Genomic DNA, 22,621 nt, shown 5'->3' with positions numbered 1-22,621 from the left:
AGGAAATGTGTAACATTTGTTGGAAGTCGTTTAATGGTCTCATTCTCAAATTCTGGATTTGTTCAGTCTGGGTAATTTGCATGCCATGAGTTGCACTGCCTTAAGAGATATATACACAATTTCTGACTTTACTAGTTGCCCATTTTAGCCATTTAGTGATACAGATTTCCTTGCCACATGTTATACGTACCTGTGGTGTAGTATTTCTAGGCGTGTAGAACTGAATGTGTTGTGTCTGCTTGAAATCAAGTGTGAGACCACTTGCCAAAAACTCTCAATAATACTTTGAAGAACATTATTTATCATTTCTTCTGTTGCTGCACGTACGTGTGTAGTGATTTTAATGCTAGTGTCATCTGCAAAAGGAATTGATTCTGCTTGCTACAGATTTGACGGAACATCATTTCCATATATAACAAATGATAATGAACCTAAGATTGAGCCTCATAGAACACCATAAGGAATTTCTCCTCAGTCGGAAGAATCTCCCCCAATAACATTGTCAAATTTATTGAGTACAACTTGGTGTGTTCTTTTGGTTAGATACGACGTTATCCATTGGTTGCAGATACCACAAATTTCATAAAACCATATTTATGTATCAGGATGTAATGATCACATAATATTTTAATTGAAGGTGGAGAAAGGAAAGGAATGAGAAGGAACTAATGATATCAGTTGCATCAGGACTTAAGGCTGCATCAACAATGATGATGAATGAAAGTATGAGCCAGACCAGGACTTGAATCCAGGGTCTCCTGCTTACTAGACAGTTGTGTTAATTGCTGTACTGCCAAGGCACAGTATTAATCGCAAATGCATGGACTGTCTTGGCACATTCCCCACCTGACCTGCGCTCCCACCTACTGTCACCTATCTGTGGTTTCCGTCCGTGTCCTCCATATTCATTAATTTGAGAGTCCCCCTGGATGTCAAACACAAATGTGCATCTACATCTACATGTACATGAGTATTCCGCTATTCGCAATAAAGTACCTGGCAGAGGGTTCAATGAACCACCTTCAAGCTGTCTATCTACCGTTCCATTCTCGAACGGCACGCGGGAAAAACGAGCACTTAAATTTTTCCGTGTGAGCCCTGATTTGTCTTATTTTATCATGATGATCCCTATGTAGGTGTGTGCCAACAGAATGTTCTCACAATTGGAGGAGAAAACTGATGATTGAAATTTCATGAGAAGATCCCATCGCAATGAAAAATGCCTTTGTTTTAATGATTGCCACTCCAATTCATGTATCATGTCTGTGACACTCCCCTATTTCACAATAATACAAAACGAGCTGCCCTTCTTTGTGCTTTTTTGATGTCATCTGTCAGTCCCACCTGATGCAGATCCCACACCACACAGCAATACTGCAGAGAAGGGCGGACAAGTGTGCTGTAAGCAGTCTCTTTAGTAGACCTGTTGCACCTTCTACGTGTTCTGCCAATGAATCACATCCACACTGAAGGTTGTAGATTCAGCGTCCATCAGGGTGAATCGAATATGTAAATGTATTATGTCTGTTCTTTCAGACACATCCGAAAGGATGGACCTCTTATATTAGTACAATTCACATTGTCAACGGCTTAGGTAGGTCACAGAAAATACCAACTGGTGCTACTTTGTTACTGATTGAGAAATTTGTTGATTGAATGTGTAAATGGCATACACAGTTGAACAACTGTGATTTATTAATAAAATTATTGTTCCTCAGACAGAGTACTACTATAGAGTCCATCAGCTTCACAAAACATTTGAAAAATGATGTCCTTAGTGATATCACCTCTGATATTTTAACATCGTACTTCAGTTTCTCTGGAAAAATACCTGCAGTTAGTGATGCATTATATATTTAAAAAAACACAGCACTTACTGCAAGGGAACAAGTCTCTGTTGGAAACATCGTCAAATCAAAATGAGCTTTTGTTTTTAAGACAATATTTAATTTTCTTAATTTTGGAAGTCGAAATGATGTGGTTGAATTGTATGTGATTTGCTTTGACTTTCATGAAACTGTTAGTCCCTATATTTCCTAGTACACTTATTATTAAATATTCAGTGAAAACTTGCATAGCCAGCATAATTCGTTCCAGTATCTTACTCGTAGCATGAAACACTCATTGAGGGAAACAATTTATCCTGTATAAATTAATGTAAAATACAATAATATGTTCTATGCAGAAAAAGTACTAAAAGTTTTATCTTATTCATGCCATTTATTCAAAGAAGATTATACTACAGTATTATGTACTTTATTATTCATGATACATAACTAGTCCCTTTTTACTAGGAAGCTATCTATAGTTATCTGTTTCCGCTGATGCTTCAACACTTAGTGGAAATGTGACACAGCATTATCATCAAATAAATTTGTAGTGCACATACCTGTTGCTTTATTGAGGTGACGATTTTCAATATACAGTGCAACCAAATCCTGTATCTTCAGCATTCCTCTTATTGAACCAGAAGATTGCTGCTTTGCTGTTACCACCTCCTCTGAAGAACTTCTCTCCACAACGTCCTGCTGTGAAACACACTGCTAGTGGTCATTTCTTGGTTGTGATCTTCCACAAGCTCCTAGATATAATTGTTATCCACTTCTGGTCCTACACGCTCGGCCAAAGATACAATCTCATCAACTATGGGCTCCACACGCACTGACTCAAATGCCTCAGAGTCAGTTTCAACAACACACTCCGGCAAAAGCTTCTTCTGAGCAGAAGTGATAGTCCTCGTAATAACCCTTTCCCACAACTTTTCGATCACCTTGAGGCAGACAATGATGCTCAAATGAATTTCCAAAACTCTCTTAAAGTGAGATTGATGGCTTCAGTCAACTCAAAGTAATGCTCGAAGAGTGCTTTAGTGTGGAGCTCTTTAAGTTAGAAATAATCTGCTGGTCCATAGGCTGGAGTAACTCAGTGGTATTGGGAGGCAGAAATTGGATCTTGATGAATTGAAATTCTTCGAGGAGAATGGGCAGGAGCGTTGTCCGCAACAACCGGGATGTGGAGTGGCAGATTCATCTCAAGCAAGTATTTTTTCACGAAAGGACCAAACACTTCATTGATCCAATCACAGAAAGGATAATATGTCACCGAAGCCTTGTTGTTGGACCTCCACACCACATTTAACCTGCTCTTCTGGATTTTACACTTCTTGAAGGCTTGTGGCGTTTCTGAATGGTAAGCACGCAGCACAGAATAGCAGTATAAGATAGTCCTTCAGTGGTTTGTGACCAGGCAATGCATTCTCCTCTGCTGTTATAAAAATATGCTTCAGAATCTTTTTCCAGAATGGGCCCATCTCATTACTATTAAAAACCTGTTGTGGCAGATAACCCTCAAAATCTAGGAGCATTTTGAAGTTGCTGATGAAATTCTTTGCTGCTTTTGTGTCAGAGATGACTGCTTCACAGTCGCTTCACGGTGCCTCACAACTCTGGATGCCAGTACTTCTCTTAAACTTCCCAAACCACCCATGGCTTCCCATAAACACTTCTTTGGCCATTTCTGGTCATAGTGTTTTCTTCATGAGATTGGTCAAAAGCATTCTCACCATCTCACAAATTATGTTCTCATTAATAGATCTCACAAATTATGTTCTCATTAATAGATCTCACAAATTATGTTCTGATTAATAACGTCATCTTGCAATTGTTCCTCATGTATCGGTATTACAGAAGTGTCTGATTCCTTCCATCTGCTTTGACTTATGACGTCATCAGTATGGTGGAAATGGCCATTCTAAGTGTTTCTAACATGGCGCCTATCATGTCACTACATACACATGGCAACAAACATGGAAATACATATAAATAAAACATTAACATCTACCTCCAAAAATACAGTCAACCGTGGGAAAAATGTATGGTTTTAGGGTGGGGACAGGCTAAATATAACAGTAAAAAACAAAAAAATAACACACCATGATCCCAAAACACACAAAATGAAAAAAAATATTACAACACTCCGCTACACTAAGAAAGTGTACAGGAATCAGACACTTTCCTTGACCTACAGAACTCAGCCGCAACTGTCGATACCACAAAAACAACACTTACATCTACAAACATTGTAATCAACATTACTCTTGACTTACAGGTCAACTACAGCTGACACTAAAACACCAACACCTACAACTAAAACTACGAAAATTGAATCGGACATTTCTCTTGACCTAGATAGTTCAACGATAGCTGATGGTACCCAATACACCAACACCTTCAACTAAAAAAAATAAAATAAAAATCACAACACCTCAAAAACCCAAAAATCAAACATCCCTACATGAATTAAAACGCAATCAATATGCCATAAATACATAAAACATTGTATCTCGAGAATAGACCCAAAAGAACAATTATTTACTAACACACACACACACACACACACACACACACACACACAACACTACACTTCACTTCACAATCTCAGCGATCAGTTCAAACTGAGGAATTTAACAATGAACAACATTTGCTCACCCATCTGTCACATATATACCTAACAACAGAAGCCACACAATAAATTAAACTTCTTTCCACATCACAAACAGCAAACAATAACACCTAATGAAAACTTCAAACACACGTACAAAAAAATTAATTAATAACTCACTGAAAAAAAACTTCCAAACCATACGTCCCAAACTATAAACACTGACGACTTCACACATCCAACAACACCAAAGTTCAAATGAACCAAATACCACATATTACAGTATCCTGTTCTGTAATCAGTTATCCTGTCTCTTGTTCAACTACTTTATATATAAACTTAAGCCTGTTCTCAGAATTATTGATTTTTGACATAATGTGTTTGTTTCTTAATTTTTAAAAACTTCCCTTGGTAATTTTGAGTAATTTTAGTACTGTGTAACTATGGCAAGATGTTTATTTCCTTTCAGAAGATTCTTTAATCCCTCTAGAGATCCTATTTTTGAAATGGCTATTACACATACTTTTTTATTAGCTGGATTTTCTCAAAGCTATTTCCAATAAAAATGTGAATTTATCATGGAGTAAATTTAATTTTCTGCCAATAGGTGGTTCAATATCAATTTCATCCCACATCATCTCTTATAAACTATGCTTTAAAAAATTTCTCCCGGTGTCATTCATTATTCTGACTAGGCCATTAACAACGATCTCAGATACACACAGACTCATTGTGAGTAGATGCTCAAGAATGCCAAACATCTCATTACAACAAAAATGTGGAACACATATACCCAAAGTTTGGTACAGATTTATTGACGACATCTTCATGATCTGGACTCACAGTGAAGAACAACTCCTGAATTTCCTCTCCAACTTCAACTCCTTTGTTTCCATCAGATTCACCTGCTCCTACTCCTAATCCCATGCCACTTTCCTTGACGTTGACCTCCATCTGTCAAATGGCCAGCTTCACATGTCCGTCCACATCAAACCCACCAACAAGCAACAGTACCTCCATTATGACAGCTGCCACCCATTCCATATCAAACGGTCCCTTCCCTACAGCCTAGGCCTTCATGGCAAACAAATCTGCTCCAGTCCTGAATCCCTGAACCATTACACCAACAACCTGAAAACAGCTTTCGCATCCTGCAACTACCCTTCCGACCTGGTACAGAAGCAAATAACTAGAGCCATTTCCTCATCCCCTCAAATCCAGAACCTCCTACAGAAGAACCCCAAAAGTGCTCCACTTGTGACAGGATACTTTCTGGGACTGGATCAGACTCTGAATGTGGCTCATACCTCACCTGTCTTTCAACAACTTCTTTGCCTCTGTACTTCCGCCTCGACTGACATCTCTGCCCGAACTCTTTGCCTTTACAAATGTCTGCTTGTGTCTATGTATGTGCGGATGGATATGTGTGTGTGTGTGTGCGAGTGTACACCTGTCCTTATTTCCCCCTAAGGGAAGTCTTTCCTCTCCCGGGATTGGAATGACTCCTTACCCTCTCCCTTAAAATCCACATCCTTTCTTCTTTCCCTCTCCTTCCCACTTTCCTGAAGAAGCAACTGTCGGTTGCGAAAGCTAGAAATTCTGTGTGTGTGTTTTGTTCATGTGCCTGTCTGCCGGCGCTTTCCCATATATATATATATATATATATATATATATATATATATATGTCTGCTTGTGTCTGTGTATGTGCGGATGGATATGTGTGTGTGTGTGTGTGTGTGTGTGTGCGCGAGTGTACACCTGTCCATATATATATATATATATATATATATATATATATATATATATATATATATATATATATATATATATATATATATATATATATATATGTCTGCTTGTGTCTGTGTATGTGCGGATGGATATGTGTGTGTGTGTGTGTGTGTGTGTGCGAGTGTACACCTGTCCTTTTTTTCCCCTAAGGGAAGTCTTTCCGCTCCCGGGATTGGAATGACTCCTTACCCTCTCCCTTAAAACCCACATCCTTTCATTTTTCCCTCTCCTTCCTTCCTTCCTGACGAAGCAACTGCCAGTTGCGAAAGCTCATAATTCTGTGTGTGTGTTTGTGTGTTTTGTTCATGTGCCTGTCTGCCGGCGCTTTCCCGCTTGGTAAGTCTTGGAATCTTTGTTTTTAATATATTTTTCCCATGTGGAAGTTTCTTTCTGTTTTATTTATTTATATATATATTATTAAAAACCATCTTTTTCCTGTTCTCTGTTCTCTGTATGTTCTTGTTTAAGTGTGTGTTTCTGTATGATGTTTCTAAACTGTTCTCTATTGTTTATGTTGTCTTGTGTGATCCCAAGTTCTTTAATGTCTTCTTCTGCTTCAGTGATCCACTTTGTCTTCTTTTTGCTCTTGTTTACTATCTCAAAGATTAGTCTTGTGAGCCTGCTTTTATTCATCCTGCTGATATGTCCATAAAATTTCACCCTCCTCTTTCTAATGGTGTTTGTTATTGTTTCTATGTCTTTGTAAATCTCTCTTGTTGGCCTCTTCATCCAAATTCTTTCCTGAAACACTGATCCACATATTTTCCTCTGAGTTTTTCTTTCCTGCTTTTCAATCTCTCTGATCTTAGTATGACCATGAATCACTGTAGTTTCTGCAGCAAAAAGTGTTTTCAGTAGGACTACTGTGTTGTAATGCCTTAGTTTCGCATTGACAGAAATAGATTTCTTATTATAGTGATTCCAAGTGAGCTTATATGCTTTTTATAATCTGGAGTTTCTATCTGTATTGACTATTGACTTCAGTCCTTATGGTTGGATTATCTTTCATATGATATGAATAAAATAGAAAGAAACATTCCACATGGTAAAAATATATTAAAAAATAAAGATGCTGTGACTTACCAGACGAGAAAGCACTGGTAGATAGACACAATAAAAAACACACAAACACACACACAAATTTCAAGATTTCGCAACTCATGGTTGCTTCATCAGGGAAGAGGGAAGGAGTGGGAAAGACGAAAGGATGTGGGTTTTAAGGGAGAGGGTAAGGAGTCATTCCAATCCCGGGAGCGGAAACACTTACCTTAGGGGGAAACAGGGACAGGTATACACTCACGAACACACACACATATCCATCTGCACATATACAGACACAAGCAGACATATGTCTGGATCCGTCATTCTTCTGGCGGACAAGGGTTCCATGTCCACGGTACTTGATCATCGGGAGTGTGTGGCTGAGTAACTATGTTAGCTTTCAGACAACATTACATACAAAGTTTGCCAAGGTAATTACATTCCTGATGTCCATGTGGAGCTTCAAGGAATCCTCAGAATCTTAAGCCCCCTACAAAACCTTTCACCTGACTCCATTAACCCCCTGACCCCAATGACACCCCACACCCCTACCTTCTACCTACTTCCTAAAATTCACAAACCCAATCATCCTGTACACCCTACTGTAGCTGGTTACCAAGCCCCCACAGAACGTATCTCTGCCTACGTAGATCAACACCTTAAACCCATTACATGCAGTCTCCCATCCTTCATTAAAGACACCAACCACTTTCTCGAACGCCTGGAATCCTTACCCAGTCTGTTACCCCCAGAAACCACCCTTGTAACCATTGATGCCACTTCCTTATACACAAATATTCCGCACGTCCAGGGCCTCGCTGCGATGGAGCACTTCCTTTCACGCCGATCACATGCCACCCTACCTATAACCTCTTTCCTCGTCACCTTAGCCAGCTTCATCCTGATCACAACTTCTTAACTTTCAAAGTCCAGACATACCAACAATTAAAGGGAACAGCCATGGGTACCAGGATGGCCACCTCGTACACCAACCTATTTATGGCCTGCCAACCCAAAGTTTGGTACAGATTTATTGACGACATCTTCATGATCTGGATTCACAGTGAAGAACAACTCCTGAATTTCCTCTCCAACCTCAACTCCTTTGGTTCCATCAGATTCACCTGGTCCTACTCCAAATCCCATGCCACTTTCCTCGACATTGACCTCCATCTGTCCAATGGCCAGCGTCACACATCCGTCCACATCAAACCCACCAACAAGCAACAGTACCTCCATTATGACAGCTGCCACCCATTCCATATCAAATGGTCGCTTCCCTACAGCCTAGGTCTTCATGACAAATGAATCTGCTCCAGTCCTGAGTCCCTGAACCATTACACCAACAACCTGAAAACAGCTTTTGCATCCCGCAACTACCCTTCTGACCTGGTACAGAAGCAAATAACCAGAGCCATTTCCTCATCCCCTCAAATCCAGAACCTCCTACAGAAGAACCCCAAAAGTGCTCCACTTGTGACAGGATACTTTCTGGGACTGGATCAGACTCTGAATGTGGCTCTCCAGCAGGGATACGACTTCTTCCAATCCTGCCCTGTAATGAGATCCATCCTTCATGAAAACCTCCCCACTGCACCAAGAGTGTCTTTCTGCCATCCACCCAACCTTCGTAACCTCTCGGTTCATCCCTACGAAATCCCCAAACCACCTTCCCTACCCTCTGGCTCCTACCCTGTTAACCGCCCCCAGTGTAAAACCTGTCCCATGCACCCTCCCACCGCCACCTACTCCTGTACTGTAACACGGAAAGTGTACACGATAAAAGGCAAAGCCACGTTTGAAAGCACCGATGCGATTTACCAACTGACCTGCCTACGCTGTGAAGCTTTGTATATGGGAATGACCAGCAACAAACTGTCCATTCGCATGAACGGACACAGGCAGACAGTGTTTGTTGGTAATGAGGATCACCCTGTGGCTAACCATGCCTTGGTGCTCGGCCAGGACATCTTGGCACAGTGTTACACTGTCCAAGTTATCTGGATACTTCCCACTAACACCAACCTATCAGAACTCCGGAGATGGGAATTTGCCCTTCAATATATCCTCTCTTCCCGTTACCCACCAGGCCTCAACCCCTGCTAATTTCAAGTTGGCGCCGGTCATACCTCACCTGTCATTCACCAAAATCTTTGCCTCTGTACTTCCGCCTCGACTCACATATCTGCCCAAACTCTTTGCCTTTACGTATGTCTGCTTGTGTCTGTATATGTGCGGATGGATATGTGTATGTGTACGAGTGTATATCTGTCCCTTTTTCCCCCTAAGGTAAGTCTTTCCGCTCCCGGGATTGGAATGACTCCTTACCCTCTCCCTTAAAACCCACATCCTTTCGTCTTTCCCTCTCCTTCCCTCTTTCCTGATGAAGCAACTGTGGGTTGCGAAAGCTTGAATTTTGTGTGTGTGTTTGTGTTTGTTAGGGTCTCTATCAACATACCAATGCTTTTGTTTGGTAAGTTACATCACGTTTGTTTTTAGATATAATGTTTTACTTAAACACTTTGTAACTATGTCTTACATCCGATAGGCATTGATTGTGATTTTCATGGGGGTAATTATATCATTGGAATATCTTATCAAATATATGTTTTCAGATACTGGTCAGTGTCCAGCTTCTAGCTGTATTGAATGGACAGAAAATATCTACGGTTGGGAATACCCTGGAATTGCACGAAACATTGTTTTCCTCATAGGAGGTGGTTTTATTTTCTTTACTTTGTTGTTCTGCATTGAACTTGGAGCATTCAAAAGAGTGGCTTATTTTCTCAACTCAAAAGGAAAACCTAAATCGAATAGAGGTAAGTACTCACAAAGCAGTTATTTAATGGATTTCAAAAGCATTCATCAATACTGGCAGTAAAAAATTAATCACAAATCAAAATGAATAATGAACAATGTAAATTTTCTCATCCTGATTTGTTGGTAATAATTTAGATTGCTGATCCTTTATTATTATCATTATCATTATTATTACTATTATTATTATTTTGTGAGAGGGTTGGTTGGAGTGCAAGCACTTGCCACAAAAATTGGCAATGGTGAATTGCAGCCGGATTCAAAATGAATGATGTACAACAATTTTTGCATACTATGATGAGAACGTGCAGGAATGGGGAAAAAAATTTTCTTTAATTAAAAATATTGAGTGTGATGTAATGTAATATCTTGTATTGACACCTTTTATTATCCTGACACACTCCACATCATTAAGAAGTGTCGTATTCATGATCCATGGAACAAGTACTAATGTAATCTAATCTAAAGTGACATAATCCGTTTCACTTTCGGTAGGAGGGTTACCTTCATATTCCCAGATATTAGTGAATTTAGCGTATGTTAAAATCAAGGAATAAGTAAGAAACGCATATTTTTTTGTTTTCTCCAAAAAAACTCTTGCCCCAAGATAAAGACCTCCAAAGATGACATTGCAAACACCATTTTTAAGATATAAATTTTGGAAAAAAATTTTAAAATTCTGTATTTCTGTAACAGCTCTACTTTATTTGAAAGATAATTGCTTTATGATTACAATGGTATCCTCCATCTGGACATATCTGCCAAAGTACTTGTGCTGTTGCCTTTTAAATTTTTTTTATAATTCATAGTAAAAATTTGTTTTTCAAAAATGCCAATCCAAAAAAGGTAGATTTTTTTCTGTTGATTAGTGTGATGTAGTACTATATTCTCTGTAAAAGAGAGCTTCCACTTTCAAGTTGGACAGGTTTGATTTTAAAAAAACAATTTTTTGAAACTGTCAAGGGTAATGTATGTCTTCACTGAAGTTGTTTCTTATTAATTTATTTGTTTCAATGTTTATTTCTATTGTCTTTGTTGCAGTTATTTCTTATCACTTTCTTTGTTGCAGTTATTTGTTTTCACTTTCATTATTGCAGATATTTTTTACACTTTGTTGAAGTTTCTTGTCAGTTTCTTTGTTGTGATTGTTCATTGCAGGTTTCTGTGTTGTAGTTGTTCAATGCTAATTTGTTTACTGAAGAGGCTTCTAAGAAATCTGATACCATCCAATGAGTTCTGTGTTTTTGTGAGGAATTTGCCAGTTGACGCAGATGCAGTGTGTTTTGTGAAAATAATTGTGTGAAATGTTTGGTGACTTGGGCCACAGGAGAGTGAAATGTGCTGACTATTTGGATATCCATAAAAGGAGTTATATATAAGACAATAATAATAATAAAAAAACAGAGACTTTGTTAAGATTGGGAATAAGTGTTCTCATTTGGGACTCTCTTTCAAAGTGAAGATATTTCCAGTGACGACTTTTTGTGTTCTAAATGTTTTGACAGGATAACAACAATGATAGTATCCGAACAAGGCAAAGCCTCCCATTGTGCAGATGATGCGGATTTTGCATCAATAGAGGAAGAATTAAATATCCTGAACCAGTCAACTACAGAGGTAGGTGCTAGTCCTGTTAAGAAGCCATGGTCAGTGAAGTTGAGTTATAAGCTCTGTGCATCAAGAAAGAGCAAAGAAATTACTAAAGCTATAGATGAATACACTACAGCAAGACTGACCACACTCTTCAAAGTAGAAATTCTATCTTCAAAAGAAAATGAACCAAAGCACTCTTGCACCTCTTTCCAGGAATTTTTCACAAATATCAATTCAGCTGTTGAATATTGTGTATCCTACAGTGAAAAGGTGCAAGTTTTAACTGTTATTCCAGAGACATTTTCAAAGAAAACAATTTTTAACTGTGTTCCATTAGTATCAAAGTACATGACAGACAAATCAAGAAATGTGAGGTCTGTAAAAGGAGTCTTTGGAAGACAGGATCCCTAGTATGATCATACTGTGGAAGCAGCTCAAGTTCAAATAGTGCAGTCATTTTATCTCGAAGATAAATGGGATTGTTCTTGCCAGAGTGCCAACAAACAGGACACTATAACTGTAACATTTGAAGGTGAAAAAGTTGTGAAAGTGAAGAGGTACATGACTCGCAGGATTAAAGAAACTTTTGCAATTTATAAGAGCAACTGTACGATTTCATATATTGGAAGGCCAAAATTTTATGTACTATGACCTAAGCGGGTAGTTCCATGCCCACCTAGAGATATCTGCTTATGTGTCCTGTACGAATTTTGAACTTTGTGTAGTAACTTTGAAGAACTTACTGGAGCACTTGACGTATGACATCTTGGTTGGGCGTGTGGAGTCATTAGCAGTCTGTGACGTAAAGCGAGAGTCTTGTTTGTTTCAAGAATGTGGTCTGACTGCCCTGGAAAGGGAGGAATGTCTCTACAGACACTTGGCCTGGAAGACGTAGCAGATAACCCTGCAGAAATTACATAATTACATATGCAACATGGGAGGAAAATAAACTAATTAAGGTAAATGTTTCATTGATGAACTTGGGTAATGGTCAGTGAAACCAGCAACACACCAACATCTGAAGAAACTGCAACAACAACACACTGCAGAAGTGAAAGGGTGTGTACAGGCTGAAGAACTATGTTTAGTGTGTTCTTGTGATTCTGCTGAGAACTGGTCTGTAATTCTCCCACAAGAAGTACAAGGGTATCGATGGAGTAATGACCAGGTTTCAATTTTTACGGGAGTGACACATTTTCAAAACAAGACCACAAGTGTTGCAGTTATAAGTGATGACACAGGACATGACTCAGCACATGTTTTACAGCAATGCACAAAATTCTTCAACTGCAAACGAGGAGAGAAGATCATTATATTTTTTTTAATGGTGCTCCTAGACATTTTAAAAATCGTTACCAGCTGTTTGGATTGTGCTAAGTGACTGGGTATACAGTGCTACTTTAATGGGAAGGGGCCTTGTGATGGTGTAGGAGGTCTGCTGAAGCACCAACCTACAAAACAGAATCTTCCAAGACCAAATACAGCTGTGATCATAATGCTGAGTATTTTATCAGAGTAGTGAAATCTTACACATTCACAGCCCTCATTCTTTTGTCGAAAGAGGAAATCAAAGAATTCCATGAGCAGAAAAAAGAAGAATGGTCCAAACAAACTACTCATGTGAAAGGCATTTGGAAGTCACATTTTTGGACTCAAAGTGATGGGCGAACTCATATTGCACTCACTTTAAACAGCAAGAAAGAAGAAATTTTGATCGTTTGGCCTACAGCAGGTTAATATTCAGATTTACAACCTGAGAAGGGGGATGGTTGTGGCATGTGTGTATGACTGTGACTGGTGGATTGCAGAGATTATAGGAACCAGTTATGAGTTAAATGAAATTGTCGTGAACTTTATGCTACCACATGGACCAGCTGCTGGATATAGGTTTCCAGCTGAAGGACGGAAACAATGCCATAAATTATTAAAAAAGTTCAGAAAGCTATAGTAAAACAACTTTGACAGATAAGTCCAAATGGAGGATTTCTTTGTAATCATAAAGCAATTATCTTTCAAATAAAGAAAAAACAACAAAATATCTAGAGCTGTTCCAGAGCACAGCATTTTAAAAATTTTTCCAAAATTCACATCTTCAAAATGGTATGAGCAGTGTCATCTTTGGAGGGCTGTATCTCAGAGGATAACAACTGAGACTACAAAGGTAAGATTTTTTCCCAGCCTGCCTGAACTGATATCGACTATGCCAATTATTACTTGAAATAGTATGCAAACGCTGTCCTGTCAGTATTCTAGATCATTTCCAAGGAGACACAAAAGCTTTTCTGCAAATAAGATATGTCATTCTTAGCTACTAATACAGAACAGAAACATTTTCATGGTCCAGGAGTTGATAGCCATTGTCCCTAGTGTCTGCAGTGATGTTTTATGTTATAAATTACCTGGTGCATGTTGTGTGTAAATCAAAGAACATTGTACAGCAGGGACCAGCCAAATGTGGCAGTTTATCCTATTTGGTAGGATAGAATTTGCTCTATGTGGCCTTCCTTATTTATGTTTTCTGTGCTTATCCTAAAACATTACAGGCAAATGCTGGCATGGTTCCTTAAACGAGGTCACAGTTAACCACCTGCCCTGTGATCATAAAAATGTGCTTAATTTTTTCTATGTTTATGTACATTTTGAACTACCTATTTTCATTGTATTATGATGACAAATCCTTTGTCATTGTGAGATGATACATGGATGAATAAATAAATCAAATCAAATCATTTGTGCTAGGCTCTGATGACTCTGAGTGCTTATCCTATAGACTTTTTATATGAAAGGCCAGAGGTTTGATTACATATTAAGTTGTAACAGATTTTTCTTTTCTTTGTTTTCCACACCACTAGACACACATGCTGTATTGAAAATATTCCTCATAGTTAATATTCCACAGAAGATATGAGACTTATTAGGCTTTAAATCAATGATGGCTTCTTGCAGGAACAAATATGATAAAACTGCTGGCAATAGTTGCTAATAGTTCACTCTCCTGGGATGAATCTGACCTCTGTAATTAAACACAATAATCAGGGACCATTGAGAAATACTTTTGTAATAGGATTCACGTCACTAGGCCTTAGTTTTCAAACAAATAGGTAGTAGCAATGCATATCAGTTCATACTCTCATTCAGCCGATCTCTTCCCAAACTTTGACATTGTGTCAGCTAAAAGATGTCACAATAGCATTCAAACACACAAAACTTCTGCACGTCCATATTGAATAAAAGACACTTTAGAGAATATACATTTCTGGAATTATATTCACTAAAATGTGTCTGTGCATAATTAGTTGAGGATAAGAGACTTACTTACTTATTTACTGTTTGGTGCTACAGCCCATGTAGGCCTTGGCCTCCTGGACAATCTCCACCAACTCTTTTCTGGTGGCTGCCTTGCCTCTGCATCTTCCATTCTTCTCAGGTCCTCCTCCATGTTGTGTAGTCATCTGGTCCTTGATCTGTCCCACATAAGGTGTCCATCTGGTTTTCCTGTGAAACTTTCTTGACTGCGCTGCTCTCCACCATTCTTTCTACATGCCCAATAAACATAGTCTATTACACTTTATTTCTGTCATGATATGTGATTTGTTGTACAACTCTCTAATCTTATTAGTTCTGATTTGCCAAAAACCCCTATCATTCACTGGCCCTACGATTTTCAAAAGTATCTCCCTTTGCCATTCTGCAACAACTTCTCATCATTTTGCATCACTGTCCAAGTCTCTGAACCATACATCATCACAGGTCTCACTACTGTAAGATACACTCTCAGCTTCAGATTCCTAATAAGGCTTCTTGCTTTAAATACTTTAATCAGTGTGAAGTAGCTCCTGTTACCAACTGTAATCCTTGCACGTATTTCTTCTCTCATATCATTATTCTCAGTTACCAGTGACTGAAGATATTTAAAGTCCTACAGCTTTCAAATTCTTTCCTGTTCAAAGTCATGCATTTTTCTCCTTCACTATACCTTTTCCTAGATTTCTGCATATGAGAGAGCCTGCACCACTTTATTAAACAGTGTTCCCTAGTGTTATCACTTTGTGTTGTTCACATTACTCTCTCCAAGGCAACATAAAAAAGAATAGTGGAGAGCACATCACCCTGTCGCAATCTGTGATTAACTTCGAAAGCCATTGATAAAGTGCCCTCAACCTTTATTTACATACTGTTCTTCTCAAGGTCATTTGGACCAGTCTTAGAGTGTTGGATACTACATCTTGCATTGGCTCCCAGAGTTGATCCCTTTTGATATTATCATAGGCTTATTTGAAATCAATGATCTGCTGGTGGACATCGATGTTGTACTCATAACATTTTTCAAGGATCTGTCTGATGGTAAAAATCTGATCTGCAGTGGATCTATTAGTTCTGAAACCACAGTGGTAGTCTCCTACATACTCTTCTACATATATTATGAGTCATCCCGCCATGATTTTTCCTAATATTGTGTATACTATACAGAGCAGTGCAATCCCTGTATGATTTGTGCAGTTAGCTTTCTCATGTTTCTTATGTATAGGGCATAGTATAGCTGTATTCCACTTTATATACTATACAGAACAGTGCCATTCCCCTATAATTTGTACAGTCAGCTTTGTCATGTTTCTAATGTATAGGGCATAGTATAGCTGTATTCCTCTGTTCCAGCATATTTTCATTCTGCCATATTTCCACTACAATCTCATGCGAAACCCGTATTAGTTTTTCTGCACTATATTTGATCATTTCTGTTGTAATATTGTCTTCTCCCTGGGGTTTATTGTTTTTAAGAATCTTGATACTAGCTTTAACTTCTTCCAGTGTAGGTTCCTGTATAGTTTCCTGGTACTCTTCTTCTCTGTTTGCTTCCTGCTCCACCTCATCTACCGTAGTAGAGTCAACTTTATCTTCATATTCTGATTCTGTATTCAATTGTTCACAAAAATACTCCACCCATCTGTCTAAAACGTGATGTTTTTTTCCAATCAGATTTCCCTCCTTATCTTTACAGAAAAGTGCTCTCGGTTGGACTCCTTTCTTTATATCTTTCACCCACATATAGAATTTCCTTTTTCTCTGAGCAGTCTTTCTCTCTTCTAAATCATCAATCTACCATTTTTCAAATTCTGTCTTTTTCCGCCTACATTCCTTATCTGCTTCCTTTCTTTCATCCTGATATTCTACTATGGTAATTCTTGTTGTCCTCTGCAGCATTCTTTTTCTTGCCTCATTCCTATCTTCTGTCTTCCTCCTACACTCTTCATCAGACCAGACCTGGATTGTCAATTGCTTCTTTCCACCCAATACAGTTTCAGTTGTCTCCTGTGTTATACCTTCGACTGTGTTCCATCTTTTTTAAATACCTTCTCCTGCCAAATCTTCGACTTCATTGAGTGTACTTGTCAAAATAGTTTCATACTGTTGTGCTGTATTTTCGTCATTTCTTAACTTAGTGTCATCAAACATTGGCACATTAGTTTTCTTGGTCTGTCTGTAACTGACTATCCTCTGTCTGTAATTGATTCTTACCAAATAGTGATTGCTGTCTCCTTCTGCACCACAACAACTTTCCACTTCTAATACATCTGAAGCATGTCATCTATCTATGAGTATGTCATAAATCTGATTTTTTTATGATCCCATCTAGTGAGCACTTTCCTTATATTCTTCCTTTGCATCCATGTGCTTTTAATAATCATGTTATTACCCATGGCAAAATCAATTACTCTGATACCATTGTCATTAGAAACTTCATGCAGACTCTCCTTACCAGCTGCTTCCCTGTATGCAATTTCTCTTCCTACTTGAGCATTGAAGTCCCCCGTAACAACCTGAACATCATCCTTCACCACCCTTGCTATTTCCTGTTCCAGTTGCTCACAGAATATATCCTTCTCTGCCAGCTTTTCATCTTCTGTTGGAGCATATGTACATATGAAGGAGATATACTGAAGAAGCGGGCTTTCATTTGTAATAGACAGATTCTTTCACCAGTAGGCTTAAACTTCAATACAGCAGTCTTACGAGGATTTTCAACCAGAAAACCTGTACCTCCATACCCTCTGACTCCACAGCTGTATCCTCCTGCGGGTCCAGGGGTTAGAATAGGCCTGAGCTACCACTGCCTGTTGTAAGATGTGACTAAAAGGAGTCTCACACTTTTCTACACTATAAGTTCAGGTCCCATTTTATGGTTTGACCTGCCACTTTCCAAGTTCTACAGAATTTTGGGACATATGGAGCAGGACACCTTACGTGGTGCGTGAGTTATCCATAGTGCCATTAGATTCGGTCTTCTAGAATCTCTTGTCACAGCTTTGTATCTCCACCTGCACTTCAACTATTTGGGTGAGGACACTTTTTCGGGGTATGTCATCTTCTTCCATTGTTTCCTGTTCTCTTTTGTCCCCATGACAGTATTGGCTTTGTGTGCACCCAGCATCCTGCAAGGTAGCCAGTCTGTTGTGGTGGGGCCATCATGTACCTATTTAGTTGTAGCCCCCAGACAACACAGGGATTGCACTGCTGATGCCTGAGCTGTAAACTCCCCATGTATGCTGAGGAGTAGATGCCTGTCTTCCTGGGGCATCAGGACTTCTGGCAACAGCCATCATGCCAGATGGCCTTTGCTGTGGCTGGGTGGTATCTGTGGGAGAGCCCCTGATTGGAGTGGGTGGCATCAGGGTGGATGACCCACAATGAAGTGGACTAACTGATCTCTTTCTGGTGACCGTACAGTGCCAGCAGTCTCAAAGAAGGGCAAGATTGATTACAATGCTGACAGATGTGACCCTAAATCATTTCCCTCCCTCACTACACCATGGGAGGAATGTAGGGCTACTGAAAGAAGAGAGCCCTATTCGCCTCTGTATTTAGTCTGTAGCAGACTGGATGGGGTCTACTTTCTACCTAGGAAGCCTCAAGTTTTTGTTGAACACCTTGAGAATAAGTTTGGAGAAGTAACATCACTGTCCAAGATGAGAAGCAGTCCAGTCTTGATTCAGACGGCATCCCCAACCCAGTTCCGGGCGTCACTCACTTGTGACCAGTTGGGTGATATTCTTGTTTCTGTCATTCCCCATAAAAGCCTCGACATTGTCTAGGCAATTATTTTCCATCGTGATCTCTCTTTCAGTCTGACGACGAGCTCCGTGCCGATCTAGAACAGTGGGGTCTTCATTTCATCCAGCGCATTTACAGGGGAGCCAAAGACAACAGGGTTGCTGCCAGTGCCTTCATCTTGGCCTTTGAGTGTGATACATTGCCTGAAAATGTCAAGATGATGGTTTACCGCTGTTGTGTTAAACTGTACATCCCTCCCCCTATGCAATGCTTTAAGTGCTGGAAATTTGGGCACATGTCTTCCGCTGCCCTTCCGACGACACATGTCGAGACTTCGGACGTCCACTGCATCCGGATACTCCCTGTGCGCCTACTCCCACTTTTATCAGCTGTGGAGAGCAGCACTCCCCCTGCTCACCAGACTGCACAGTACTCCAAAAGGAGTGGAAAATCGTGGAGTACAACACACTGGACCGGTTGACTCAGCAAGAGGCTGAACGTAAATTTAAACAATTACACCCCAATTGGTTGACGTCCACATACGCTGCAGCCACATTACCATCTCCATGACAAGTACTAGCCACACCACACAACAGTTGGCCCTCCAGGCCTCCAGAATACATCTGCCCCCTTGGTGGTAGGGGGAAGATCCCCTTCCATTGCTTCCAAAGTACCTGCTTTGGGAGCAAGAGGGCAAGCAAGCAAAGAAGTCTGCTAAGAAAAGGATCCTCTGGTGGTGCCAACACCACCACTCCCTACCAGTTCTGCACCTGCAGATGAGGCAGAGATCTCAGCGTCCCCTCAGGACCTGAATCTCACTGATGCCTCATCCACAATAGGAATTAATACAAATACTCAATCGGTGGTAGCAGATGACCCTGAGGCGTAACCTGCCTCCTTGCATGCTTCGTGCCTTCCCAGCCTCAGGATAATGCCATCCTCCAGTGGAATTGCTGCAGTATTTTCCACCACCTGGCTGAGCTATGGCAATCGTTAATCTTTACACCTGCTTTCTGCATAGCCCTCCAGGAAACCTGGTTGTCAGCAATGTGAACCCCTGCACTTTGTGGCTATAGGGGATATTACAAGAACTGTAGCGACCATAATAGTGTGTCAGAAGGAGTTTGTGTCTATGTCCTGAACTCAGTGCACCTTCAAACCCCTCTTGAAGCTGTGACTGTCAGGAAAAGGATGATGCAGGAAATAAATGTCTGCAATTTATATCTTCCTCCAGATGGTGTAGTACCCGTGAACACATTAGCTGCACTGATTCATCAACTCCCTAAGCCTTTCCTACTTTGGGGAGATTTAACGCCCATAACCCCTTGTGAGGCAGCACTGTGCTTCCTGGGCAAGGTAGAGATGTCAAAACTTTCCTGTCTCAACTCGACCTCTGCCTCTTAAATACTGGGGCCCACACACATTTCGGTGTGGCTCATGGCACTTACTCGGTCATTGATTTATCCCTCTTCAGCCCAGGACTTCTCCCATCTGCCCACTGGAGAGCCCACGTTGACTTTTGTGATAGTGACCATTTTCCCATCATCCTGTCGCTCCCCCAGCACCTTTCTCCTGGACGTCTACCAAGACGGGCTTTAAACGAGGCAGACTTGGAAGCTTTAATCTCTGTTGCTACTGTTGAATCTCCCCACATGGTACCATCGATGTGGTAGTTGAGCAGGTCACTGGAATACTCGTTTTTGTGGCAGAAAACATGATTCCTTCTTCTTTAGGGTGCCCCCAGTGAAAGTCAATACCTTGGTGGTCGTCGGAAATACCTGTGGCCATTAAAGAGCATTGTCAAGCTCTATAGTGGCATAAGTGGCACCCTTCCCTAGAGCATGTAATAGCTTTTAAATGGCTCCATGCCTGTATTTGGCAGCTTATAAAAAGATGGAAACAAGCATTTTGGGAAAGGTACGTCTTGACCAATGGGTGCCATATGTCACCTTCCCAAGTCTGGATGAAGATCAGACGTGTTTGTGGGTACCAGACCCCAGCATGTGTTACTGGCATTAACATCAATGGCATCTTATCTACCGACACAAACACAATTACTGAGTACTTTGCTGAGCACTATGCTCGAGCCTCCGTGTCAGAGAATTATCCTCCAGCATTTCCCACCCTAAAACAGCAGATGGAAAGGAATGCCATTTCGTTCACTGAATGTCACAGTGAACCCTATAATGTTCCATTTACAGAGACGGAGCTCCTAAGCATCATTGCACATTGCCCCAACACAGCTCCTGGGCCAGATCAGATCCACAATCGGATGATTAAACATCTCTCATCTGACTACAAGCAACATCTCCTCGTCATCTTCAACCGGATCTGGTGCGATGCCATCTATCCATTGCAATGACAGGAGAGCAGACCTGGTAAAAACCCGCTTGTTATGGGTAGCTATCGACCCATCAGCCTCACTGACTTTCCTTGTAAGCTGCTAGAATGTATGGTAATTTGGTGGTTGTGTTGAGTCCTGCAGTCACGTCGCCTACTGGCTCCATGTCAGGGCAGTTTCCACCAGGCTCTCTACCATCGATAATCTAGTTTCCCTCAATCAGCCTTTTCCAGATCCCAACACCTAGTTGCCATCTTTTTTGATTTACGAAAAGCTTACAACATGACCTGGCGACATGATATCCTTGTCACATTATATGAGTGGGGTCTCCAGTGCCCGGTCCCGATTTTTATCCAAAATTTTCTATCACTCCATACTTTCCCATGTCCAAGTTGGTGCCTCCCATCTTCTTCTTCTTCTTCTTCTTCTTCTTCTTCTTCAGTAGCACTACAAGCCTTTGGTGAGCCTTGGCTTCTTCAACAATCTTCCTCCATACTTCTCGGTTATTTGCTGCTCTTTTCCACCCCCAGACTCCCATACTGGTGAGATCCATTATTACCTTGTCGATCCATCTTCTTCTAGATCTTCCTGTTCACCTAGCTCACTGGATCATACCCTTCATCATTTTCTTTAGAATTCCTCTGTCATTCTCTCCAGTGTCCTAGTCATCGTATTCGCTGTGATTTAACAAAGTTTACTATGTTCCTGCCTTGTATTAACTCTTGTAATTCGGCATTGTAGCTTATTCTCCAGCCTTATTCGTCCATTATTGGCCCATATATTTTGTGTAGTATTTTCTGCTCAATGGTTCTTAGTGCATTTTTCTTGTGTTCTGTCAACGTCCATACCTCTGACCCGTATGTGATAACTGGGCAGACTAGGGAATTATATATAAGCAGTTTTGTTTTTCTTGTAACAAGGCTATTTTTGAAAAGTTGCATATTTGCAAAGTAAGCTCTGTTTCCTGCTTGTATTTTTTGCTTCATACGATAGCCTTTCCAATACTGTTACCATTTGTTATTGGGGCTCCCAAGTAGTTGCAAAAGCACACTCCTTTGAAGCATTTCCCATTGATGTTTAGGTTTTTAGGGGTTCTTCTGGTCTCAGATTGTGACATTACCGTGTATTTTGTTTTGTTTTCATTTACTATGATGCCAATTTTTAAGGCTTCTTTTTCCGTTGCCTGGTGTGTTTCTTGGAGTATATTGGCATTTCTTCCTACTATAGCAATGTCATCAGCCTATGTACATATGTGACTAGTTTTCATAAATATGGTGCCTCTTTTGTTGATTTTATTTACTGCACTATGGAGGGCTATATTGAATAGGACAGTGGAGAGACTATCACCTTGCTTCGCACCTTTATTAAAGTCAAAGCTTTCACTTATTTTGCTAAGGACCCTTACTTTTGCTCTTGTCTCTGTCATTGTCATTTTGATTAGTCTTATTAGTTTAGCACATATACCAACTTTTTTCAGTACTCTGTATAGTTCTTGGCAATTTATGCTGTCAAAGGCTTGTTTGAAGTCAATGAATAGGAAATGAAGAT

At 40.1% G+C, this 22,621-nt stretch overlaps 1 protein-coding gene across 2 annotated transcripts in view; it reads left to right on the top strand.

Moving 5' to 3' along the window:
• LOC126336278 (phospholipid-transporting ATPase ABCA3) overlaps positions 1-22,621 on the top strand; it is a 639,220-nt gene that overhangs the window by 449,001 nt on the left and 167,598 nt on the right. For both annotated transcript variants that reach the window (XM_049999794.1, XM_049999793.1), the window contains exon 24: positions 9,888-10,091. In XM_049999794.1, the coding sequence (XP_049855751.1) occupies positions 9,888-10,091 (204 nt within the window). The remainder of the gene's footprint in view (positions 1-9,887; positions 10,092-22,621) is intronic.

The sequence above is a fragment of the Schistocerca gregaria genome, chromosome 2 (genome assembly GCF_023897955.1).
Source record: "Schistocerca gregaria isolate iqSchGreg1 chromosome 2, iqSchGreg1.2, whole genome shotgun sequence".
Lineage (NCBI taxonomy): Eukaryota > Metazoa > Arthropoda > Insecta > Orthoptera > Acrididae > Schistocerca > Schistocerca gregaria.
The sequence above is the reverse complement of the archived record's forward strand: the minus strand, read 5'-3'. Positions and strand labels throughout refer to the sequence as shown.